Raw genomic sequence first — 10,408 nt, 5'->3', positions numbered from 1 at the left:
TGCATCGCCACAGAGAACTGGGATCTAAAAACATAAAAGGACCGAAAACTAATAATAAATCAAAAACATTTTTTCAACGAATAGAAGGGAGCGAACGTAAACGATTCGCCCCGCGACAGCTTCTCCTCCTGTTCTTTCTCTATGGAAAAAGAAAAAGGAAACCGAGAGAGGGGGAGAGAAAGAGGAGAAACACAAAGGAAAAGAGAAGGGGCAAGATGCTCTCATTCTGAACATGTATCGCGCGTGCGTGGAAAACTCCTGACGGTGATGATAGTAATAGAAATACGATGAGCAATGTAAAAGATAAGAGTGCACAAGGGGACCGTGTGAAGAGTGGAAGGAGCAGCACACACACGCATATATATAATACTAAATAAAAATGCCCTCGCCGCCACAGCTTGCTCCGCCAACCACAGCTCATACCCCCTTCAAGGCCTCATTCATACGTCCCCCCGCACACGTCCTTGAACACCTTCTCCACCCTCTCCTCGTACGCGCGCTTGCGATCTTCGGCGATGAAGCTGCTGCAGAACGAGTTGAGCACGAGCTGCTTCAGCGTGGCCGGGGTGAGTCGGCCCGTCTCGGCGAGAATGCGGAAACTCTCTCGGATGTCGCCGCCAAAGTAGGCCGGATCATCTGAGTTGATGGTGATGCAAAGCCCCTCTGTCAAAACGAGGTCCATCACCACCGCCCCGCACGTCGCGCGATCCTGGAAGACCTTGAGGGCTACGTTCGACGTCGGGCACACAGTCAGTGGAATTCGCTTCTCACGCAGATCCTTGCACAGCGCCTGGTCCAGACGCGCGGCCACACCGTGGTCGATGCGGTCCACTGCCAGCATGCTCATCGCATCCCGCATGTACCCCGGTGGACCTTCCTCACCCGCGTGCGCCACAAGGAACGGCACCTTCAGCTCTTCGTGGCAGTAGCGGTAGAGCCGCGCGAACTTCTCCGGCGGGTTGTCCAATTCTGAAGAGTCCAGCCCCACCGCTACAAACGCCTTCGCTGCGAATAACTCACGGATGTACTGACCGTTGTCGGGGTGCATGTCATCGCGCACGAGTGCAAAGCACTCCTCCTCGGAGAGATGACGAAGGAAGCTAAAGATGAGCGCTACACTGACTCCAAACTCGGCCTCACCGCGGCGAAACCCCTTCATGAGCCCGTCGTAGAGAACGCGAAATGTAATACCGCGGCAGAGGTGACCTTGAGGATCGAAAAAGGGCTCGGCGTGAGTAACGCGACTCTCGTGCATCACACGCGTGTAGGCGTATGCCAGGTCCGCAAAATCGTCCTCGGTGATGAGGACAGACATGCCTTCATAATAGAGGTCCAGAAACGACTGCAGATCAGTAAAGTTATAGGCCGCGCGGACCTCCTCCACCGTCTTGTACGGAATCTGCACCCCATTCCTCTTCGCAAGCTCAAAGAGCAGTTCTGGGCTCAGTGTTCCCTCAATGTGCACGTGCAGCTCTGCCTTTGGCAAAGCCTCTATGAGGCGATGAAGAAGGGTCGCATCAGCCATCGTTGCGCGCTTCCGTGCAGATGTGAATACTATTAACCTTCAGTTCCACGTAGAGGTGTGGGAGCTCACACTTATGAAGAAGGAGGAGAATAAAAATAGGAAGTGTGTGTGTGTGTGTGTGTGTGTTGGGGGAGGGGGAGCACTGAAAATAACGTCAGTAAAGCACAACTCAGTACCAGTGTAGCAATCAGCCTTCTCACTCGTGTGCAAACGCGCGTGTAGGTGGATAGGGGGAACATATAAGCGTGCGTGTGAAAGGAGAGCGTTGAAGCAGGGAAGTCGGAGAAGGAAAGGGAAGGCGATTGGCGCCGGAGAGGTAAAGGTCACGGTCGCGCCAGCTGAGGGAGCTAGGGGGTGATCAGCACGCGAGCACATGGGGCAACTGCGTTTATAAGATGTGGGTGTGTGCCAAAACCTAGTTCGCAAGGGGTGGGGCACGCTCTCCTGACCCTTGGTAAGTCGCTGACCGGAGATAATATTGCAGGCAGTGTGACACCAATGCCAGCCGAAGAGAGGCGCCCTTCCTCACGCTATTTTATGAGTCATTCCGTTTTTATTCCTGCTCGTCTTGTCCTTCGTATTCCAGGGCAATATGCCTGATATCATAAAAACAAAGCAGGTGCATACGAAGCGCTACGCTGAACTAGAAATTGCCTGCCTTCGTCACTTCTCCTTTCCTTCCAGCAAACGCTCGAAGAAAGGATGAACACCGCATTCAACGTCTACACGTGCAAGAGGAGACGAGGGCGAGAGAGAGAGAGGGAGAGGGGGGGGGGCGTTGTCGACGAGAGAAAACAGGGCATCGAGCGCAATGATCGGTAAAAGAAATTTGGGAGAAATACAGCAAGCAAACCCCTTCGCACCACAAAAGTGAATTCTCGGGGCTGAAACGAAAAAAAAAAAACGCTTTGGCCCCTGCATTTGTGGTGGGGAGATCGAGAGAACAAACCGCGCGGGCCAACAATGCAAACGTGAAACGGACACAGGCACGTCAAAGACGAAGTAGGGAGAGAGGCGGACGAGACGTACAAACATACGAAGATGATGACAGCGCAGAATGTTTGCCGCCACCACATGGCGATGCACAAGAGAGGAAGATAAAAGCCAGAGACGCCGCCACCAAACCACCATACGCCGTGTTGACCCTGTGTAATGTGGTGAAATGCACTTCTCTTTTCATTACGGCAACTCCTCACGATTTAGGCGAGGCCGACTTGCTGCCGACCCCACTGCAAAATCGCCGCTGCCTCACTCACGTCCCAGCCGTACGCACGCAGCATACTCGTCGTCTGGTCCGCGCACTCCACGAAGTATGGGCTCACCGCATCCGCGTTCGTCGTCGGTTTCTCGCCAGACGGCGACACCAACTCCAACTCTGTGCGCGGGCACATGGCGCAGTGCAGCGTCGTCTGCGCACCCTCCTCTGCGGTCTTTAAGAACAGCAGCGACGCCCATGATAAAATCATACGCACAAAGCCGCCCATGATATCTCGAGAGAAGTTGGTAGCGACACAGCCGGGGTGCAGCGAGCAGGCGTATACACGGTGCGCCTCGTCCTTCACGTCGCGGTAGCGGCGCGCAATCATGTGGGCGTGGTAGGTGTTCAGTAGCTTGCTGATGCCGTAACGGCCAAAGGCGTGCTGAGTCGAAGAAGTCTGAAGCGGACCGCTCGACTTGCCAGCACCCTGATTGACCTCCTTCAATGCATTGAGCAACTTTCCCGCAATGAGGCCGTTGCATGTGGGAAATGCCCTAATCGATCTCCACACACTAAAGCGGCCGGGAAGGAGGAGAGACTGTGCAAAGCGGTGCGCTTCACTCGAAACATACACAACGCGGCCGCCGTTCCTCTCCAGCACAGGCAGCAACAGTTCCGTCAGCAGAAACGGGCCGAGGAAGTTCATGGCAGTGTGCAACTCTAAGTTAGGATGAAGACGAGAGAAGCCCAACGCCTTGCGCATGCCGCCTGCGTTGTTCACCAGCACCTGCACGTTGCGCTGCGCGTATTTCCTTGCCACCCACTCCGCGAATGCGCGCACACTGTCGAAGTCGTCGCACTCCACCGGCAGGTGGCCCTCCACGAGCACTGACGCCGGAGAGTGCTCGTACAGTTTCGGCTGGGCACGACGGCGGCGCTTCGCTTCCTGCTGAATCCGCTCAGCCGTCTGCTGTGTCAACACAGCCGACCGGCACGTCACCACAACCTCGTAGCCCTCCACAGCCAGACCCACAGCAGTCCAGTACCCGATCCCGCTGTTAGTTCCCGTCACGATCGCCACTGGACGCTTCGCCAGCGGCATGTCACGCGACATCACAAAGCGGGCCTGTGCCTGCTTATCCGCAGTGTCCGCATCCGTCACGGGGCGTGCGTGATTCACGGCGCCTCGCGCCAGCAGGCGGCTCGCTACAATCCACAATGGAATAGCAGCAGCGAGGAAGCGGCGGGGAATAAAGAAGCAAGCAGCGAAAGTCGCCGCACCCACAAAAAAGGCACTTGTCTCGCTCTTGTACCCGAGCTTCATTTTCTCGCCTGCTTCTCTTTGGTCCTCGATAAAAATAACTCGGTATAATTATGGGTGAGCGTTGTGTAGCTGCTTCTGACCGCTGGGGTGAAAGGCAAGAGAGGTTAACTGAAGCGCGTTGAAGACGACTCACAGAAAAAAAGATGTGTGTGTGTGTGTGCGTGTGTGTGTGTGTGTGTTCGCTTGGTACGAGAGTATTAAGTGCAGCACAGGACACAAAAAAAAAACGAAGGGAGAATATGACTATTAGAAGCGTTTGCGAGGTCGAGTTCGTCCTTGTGTAGCCACCAGTTACTAGATGCTGCACAGAAAAGGAAACAGACCTATACATGCTGCTTTCGCGAAGTCGCACAGCCTTTCATGGCACGCAAAAGTGTTCCGCCCACAGCGACATCTGATTGCCAGAAGCGTATTTCAGTATTTTCCGCTGTCTTCAAGCGTTCATCTGCGGTTCCATTGGACTTTATCGCAACATTTGTAACGGCGGTAATTTCTGTGGCTGCAATCAAAGTGCATTGTGTAAGAAGGGGAAAAAACTGATCAGCCATCGCGTCCTTCCAATCTGAAGTTTCCTTTTTTTTTTGGGATTCAGCGCTCCATCTTACAGATCCGACACACCGTCGAAATCGGCAGAGCGCCATTAACAAACATCCACCAGCACATCAATCAGGGAAGCAGAGCAAGAAGCCGACCTGACGAGCTTTGTGATGGAGAGCCTTACAGTGGCCCGCGAAGATCGCGAATGCGACGCTCCTCCGAACTGGCTGGCGGCTCGCGAGCACTCTTCCGTTTTAGCTCTTCGTAGTCTCCCTCATCCCAAACCTCATCTCCCTCGGCGTACGTCAGCACCACCGACGGGTCTTTCAAATGCCGCACATAATGCTCCACCAAAAAGTGATCGCGGTATCGCTGCGCAGCAACACGCAGTATTTCGGACATTCCTTCTTCACTGTTCTCTTCCTCAGCGAGAGCCTCGTCTGCCTTGCTGAAAGAGACAGATGCAGCTGCGGAAGGGTCATCAGCGCTGCCACTTGCAAAAGGCACGCCATCAGAGTCGGCCATCATAACACTAAGAGACTCAGCGGTAAAATTGTCTACCCTCGGTGAGGGCGGCGCGTCAGATACAACATTGTCGTCACTCTCGCACTCAGATGTATCTGCTGCGGCTAAGGTATCGCTTGACGAATTCGCTGGCGACAGAAGAAGAATTTCGCCAATGTGGACAAATGGTGCCCCTTCGGCACCCGTGATAGGAAGCTCTACTAGCGGGTCGCCCGCTAGTACTAACCGAATCGGATTAATCGCTGCAACGTAGCGCTCCAACGTCCCTTGCAACGATTTCGGTGCGCCGAGAGAAATCGTATTCGACACCTCGAACCCCCGTTGAGTGAGCAGGAGTGACAGCACCAAGCCTACCGCCCCGCCAACAGCGTGGCCAATCACAACGGTGCTGCGCGTCGGATGCAGCGGAGAGTCGTGCAGAAGAGCGTCACAAATGCGAGTTGCCATAAATAGGTACTGGCTGTGAAACATCGTCTTCTGAACCTCCTCACTTTCGCTTATCTCCACACGTTCTACTTCCTGCGCCCACTCGTAGCTGCCCGAGTCGCCCCCATCCTGCCGGGTGCAGCAAATGTACACCACTTGTTTGTTGTAAGTCTCGTCCACTTCGACCACTAAGTGATCACGACCAACGCGAAGATGCACAGCAGATACACCACTTCGACTGCCAATTATAGACTCTGTCACTTGCCAAGGCGTCAGATAAGTCAGTGAGCTCACCCGATTTTGCTCGCCCACAGCTGTGCGATGAACAAGTAGCAGTCGCTCCGCATATGGCAAGAGCGCCTGCAGCATGATCCGATTTTGACGCTCGCTAGTCATGTCCTCTGCAACTTCGTTGTGAGAAACTTTCTTAGCTTCGTGCTCAAGAAACGAGAGAATGCTTGACTCCATCATTTGCTGATACGACCAGTTCCCAACACCGGCGGAGAGGACCTGAAGCACAGATGTAAGTTGCACATTGCCCGGCGCCATGTAGAGAGCCTTGGCAAGGGCGCGAGTACGATCGATTTGCATGGATATGTACCTTTGATACTGCTGTAGTAGTTTTGCTTGGGCACGGCCACCTGCCGCACCGCGCCGCTTTTTCGACCCCTGATCGCTGGCGCGCCGCTCCAAGGTTCGCAGAGCATTTGCAAGCTGGCGATTCTGCTTGTCTGCTTCCTGACCAAAACGCCGCGAGACGTAGTCCAGTAAACCTGAACTGTTGTACAGCGTGCATTCCCGTGCCGACCGTGACGCAGCGCGATAAAGTTCGCGGTACACTCGTATGGACTCCAGTCGAAGCGACATACTCGCATGCTAAAAGTTGAAATCTGGAAATAAGAGTCACCACAGGTTCTGCTTTCAAGAGAGTTGAATAGACAATGGCAAAAAGGGGAGAGAAGCATGACGAATTTTAGGGAAGAAAGAGGTGTAGGCACACCAACGCATAATTTTCTATCAGTCATTGAGACCGCGACTTGCAGAAAAAAAAAAGCAGCGCTGATAAGCATTGTCTTCTTCGAAAGCTTTTTCACTGCATGCGCATCGAGTCGAAACTTTCAGACGAAAGAGAAAGACAAAGGACGATGCATGCGGCACACGTCAGTTAGCGCTAAGGTTTTCCTTTCCCTTATTCGGGGAGAAATCAGTTTTCTTTGTGTGTAAGTGGGCTTGTTCATTCTCCGCCATAGAAGACACGAATCAAACTGAAATGCACCCCGCATGCTAAAGGCCCCCTTGCGGCGGCAAGCGGCTGCAGACATGCGCTGGCGCAACCCCCGCCAAGCCATCCCAGCACGGCCCCTGCCTCGCAGGTCGCCTCAGTGCGGCTCCCCATGAGGCAGGCCGCCACCTGGTGCTTTGCTTGGTGTGATACTCAGGCTCTCCACACCAGTAGAGCATTCAGGTACAGGCGAGGCAGGTTTGAGTCACGCTGGCACGTTGCCCATCACACGGCTGGCGCAAGCGCGTTCACTGTCGCAGATCACTCCGATGCAGCATTATCTAGTACCTCACCGCCAACATATCTGTGGCCATGCATTGCTCTGACCTCCCCGTGTCGTAGGCACTCTACCCTGTCACCGCCAGAGGTGGCTCTGCAGTAGCAAGGAGAGGAGCTGCCTAGCGCCCACATAGAGTTGGGACTATCCCTGATACTACGCTGAGGTGTCTCCCGTCATCAGGGGGTTAGACTGCAACCGAGAGTGGAAAGAGCCCCAAACGAGAGAACGATACCCAAAGATAAGCATGATGTATTCCAATATATGCTCCCAACTTGGCCTAGCTGGTGAGTTCCCTATCTCCGTTGAAGACCATACCGATCTGGTATCCTTCCACTCGTGCTCACGATAGCACCACAACTGAATAAGTAGACTTCGGTATCCCCCTTTTCCCGTCATCCAAGGATTCCTGTTGCAGTGGGTAAACAAGGGTGTGGGTGGGGGCGAATGAAATGCTTAAAATGACTCTATTTCTTCAGATCTGAAACGAATAGAGAGACGAAAATGGGGCAAGGACAAACGTTCGGTGGCTCATTGAATTGGAATTGTGGAGAGCACGTTGACTCACTCCTCATAATCATATTGTTTTTCGAGCAGCCCCCTTTTATTCCCTGTCTCCAGCTTTCAAAAAAAAATTTCCGCCCAGCGTCAGCTAATAACTTCTTGAGCGCGAAGAAACACAGAGTGGAATAAAGCAGATATTGCAAGCTGGACACGAGTGTGACTGCAAAACTGACTGCAAAAAGAAGAAAACTGCTGAGCAGAGGAAGTTCCCTTCAGTTGCCAATCATAAAAAAGGATGACGCTAAGGCCGAGAGTCAGGTTATTTGAAGCTTACATTGCAGTCTTTACGAGCATTGATCCACGAAGAGCCATGGGATGGATTTGCAAATGAAAAGAACGAAAACGTTTTTTTTTTGCTGGTAAGTGATATCTCTGTCCAGCACACGCATTGAGAGTTGAAAGACGACAAAGTACTCGAGTCACCAGATGTGGCGCCTAGCATGCTTGTGAGATACCACGTACAGACACCTTAGCTTATTGTGTCCCGAGCTCCAGGCCCCAGGTTGCTTTTGCTTTCTAGCGCGCATGCGCGGGTGGCGGAAAAGGAAAATACTGGCATGAGGTGCTTCGTGCAGTAGTCGCGTCGAAAAGCACAATCAGTTGGAAGACCGAGCACTTGCTTTCTGAGGCGTGCCCATCCACCAACACGCAAAAAAAAAGGGATGTTGAGCCGCCAAGACAAATCAACTCGTATTAGGCTTTCTCTTTCGCGGCACCCATCAATTCAGTGAATCTCATGAAAGTGCGCTGCGTCACCGAGTGCACTCAACGCAGCAGTTCTCAACGAAGGAAGACAGCATAGTCGGCTCTTCTTGGTACACGAGAAGTTCCAGTAAGCTGTTGGCTCTGTGGAAGCTGGTGGCTCCAGCGCAGCTCTGTCGTTCCACTAGCTCTTCAAGGATCTTCAGACAAAACAACACATAAAAAACACCCATTTGCACGGGGTGGAATGCACAATGTTAGGATGTACCATCCACAACAAAGAATCATGTTTGAGTCTGCTCAGTCTGGATGGCGCTTTGTGCGAACTTGTGGGTGAAAAAGACATATGGAAGCTGAAAGACAGTATTGCCAGGGACTATGTCAGCAAACTGAGTGCAACTTACACCTTTGTCGAATGTTGGCGGTCGGATGAAAAAATGAGGTGGTCTCACTAACGCCGTTCTCAAGCCGAGACATTCCGGGGTCGCCCATTCAACAGAGCTTGAGGTAATGCGACTGCGACAAGTGAACAAAAGCATGCAAACAGACTAGCCATTTCACCCCCCCCCCCAAGAGTCGCAAAGAAAAAGGCATTCGCACCTATAACAATGCCTTACTCAGTCGAAGCCCTGGGGTAACCTTTGCAACATTAGATTGAAGCTATGATCCCCAATTCTGGGGACACTTGGGAAAAAAATGGAAAGTTTTCCAGAAAGCACTGCAGCTGAGCCCACTAGTTCGAAAGTTCCGCACGCCGTCACCGATAAGCGCTTGACTTCCCAGATGGCTTCCACACAGAGGCACGTCCATCACAACATCTTGCAAAGCATGTGATGAAAGAGCAAAAAGCGCTGAGCTGATATATGTCGTCTCTTGCTTCGCACTTGGAAATGCCGATTGACTAAGTTTGTTGGTTGGCCTGCAAGAGTAGAGGCCATTGGGTGCTGTCAGCGTCGGTTTTGATGAGTAAAAGTACCGCTGTTCAGCGCGGCAGCTGCTCTCTGAGGGTGGTGGTGCCAACGAGTATGCCACGCTTTTAGGCATGCTTGTCTATAAAGTTTGCGTTGACATCGCATCTCGCAAAGCACAAAGGGCCCGCAATCGGGCGTTAGCAGCGGGTATTCAGTGGCATTATCTTGAAAGATTATCCAATTACCATAGTTTACTACCTTTTAGCGACGGCAACGCGACCGAAGACAGAGTTTCTGCACCGCCCTGCACCACAGTAAGAAAGCCATAGATTGTGGGCATTGTTTTTTTTTTCGCATGCCTGATCCACCCGAGCTGAAGCCTCACAACGGTGCGCCTGGGCGAATCTAGAACAGCACAGATAGCGACGCACTCAAACTTTCGCTGCTTTTTTTTTTTTGCAGACTATGAAGCTGATAGAAGCGTAACGTCGAGACTGCTCAGGCGCCACGCTCCCAGAGTACCAAAAGCTTGTTTCCCCATCGACGAGTACCCAGGGTTTGACCTGCTGCAACGCTACGCGCCCAAGGGAAGCTAAAAGGGGAAGCGTTAACCAAAAAGCACTTGCTCCTTCTGAAACGTCTTCTGCGGCAGTTTGGCCTTGCCGTTTTGTTGCTCAGCGCCTTGGTTTTCGTTCGTGCCTTCCTTCGGCGGATCTGTTGGCGGGGTGGGGGCCCGGTTCGGTATAAGGGCCAGGCATCTACGACACAGGGGGGGGGGGGGCGGTGTGTCGCTGCCGATGTCGGCGGGTGGGGTCTCCGGTAATGTTGCGCCGGGGCGGCCCGCGGGGCGGTTCGGGTGGGCGGGGTTTGGGGCGTGGGCGTGCTCGGTTGGCGGGCGAGACGTTCCTCGCGGCGCTACCCACCTTCTCGCCCCCTAGGCGGCAGCGCAGGGGAACGGCCCCGGCCGGGCGGGGGTGGGCGGGCGCCGCGACTGCTGAGCGGCGGCGGAAACGGGACCCCCGTTTGCGATTTTTTTTTGTCGAGTGCGAACGGAAAATCAGCAGTTCATGGCGTCGCAAGAACACGCGGAAGAGGTGGCGCCTGGTACGGCGCGGCGCCGAGCGGGCTGCCTACTAA

The 10,408-nt window shown here is 53.5% G+C and overlaps 3 protein-coding genes across 3 annotated transcripts; all 3 read right to left on the bottom strand.

Moving 5' to 3' along the window:
- Positions 1–436: 436 nt before the first annotated feature.
- LDBPK_352200 (adenine aminohydrolase) lies at positions 437–1,525 on the bottom strand (the record flags this gene model as incomplete). The annotated part of the gene is made up of 1 exon (XM_003864751.1): positions 437–1,525. One exon carries the CDS (start codon positions 1,523–1,525, stop codon positions 437–439), a length of 1,089 nt encoding a protein of 362 aa, XP_003864799.1.
- Positions 1,526–2,724: 1,199 nt separating this feature from the next.
- Positions 2,725–4,047, bottom strand: LDBPK_352190 (hypothetical protein, conserved; the record flags this gene model as incomplete). Its single annotated transcript, XM_003864750.1, has 1 exon — positions 2,725–4,047. One exon carries the CDS (start codon positions 4,045–4,047, stop codon positions 2,725–2,727), a length of 1,323 nt encoding a protein of 440 aa, XP_003864798.1.
- A 717-nt stretch (positions 4,048–4,764) lies between these two features.
- Positions 4,765–6,402, bottom strand: LDBPK_352180 (hypothetical protein, conserved; the record flags this gene model as incomplete). Its single annotated transcript, XM_003864749.1, has 1 exon — positions 4,765–6,402. The coding sequence occupies one exon, from the start codon at positions 6,400–6,402 to the stop codon at positions 4,765–4,767; it is 1,638 nt and encodes a 545-aa protein (XP_003864797.1).
- Between the last annotated feature and the right edge of the window lie 4,006 nt (positions 6,403–10,408).

This window comes from Leishmania donovani, chromosome 35 (genome assembly GCF_000227135.1).
Source record: "Leishmania donovani BPK282A1 complete genome, chromosome 35".
NCBI classification, from domain to species: Eukaryota; Euglenozoa; class Kinetoplastea; order Trypanosomatida; family Trypanosomatidae; genus Leishmania; species Leishmania donovani.
This window is presented reverse-complemented; position numbering and strand designations above follow the sequence as displayed.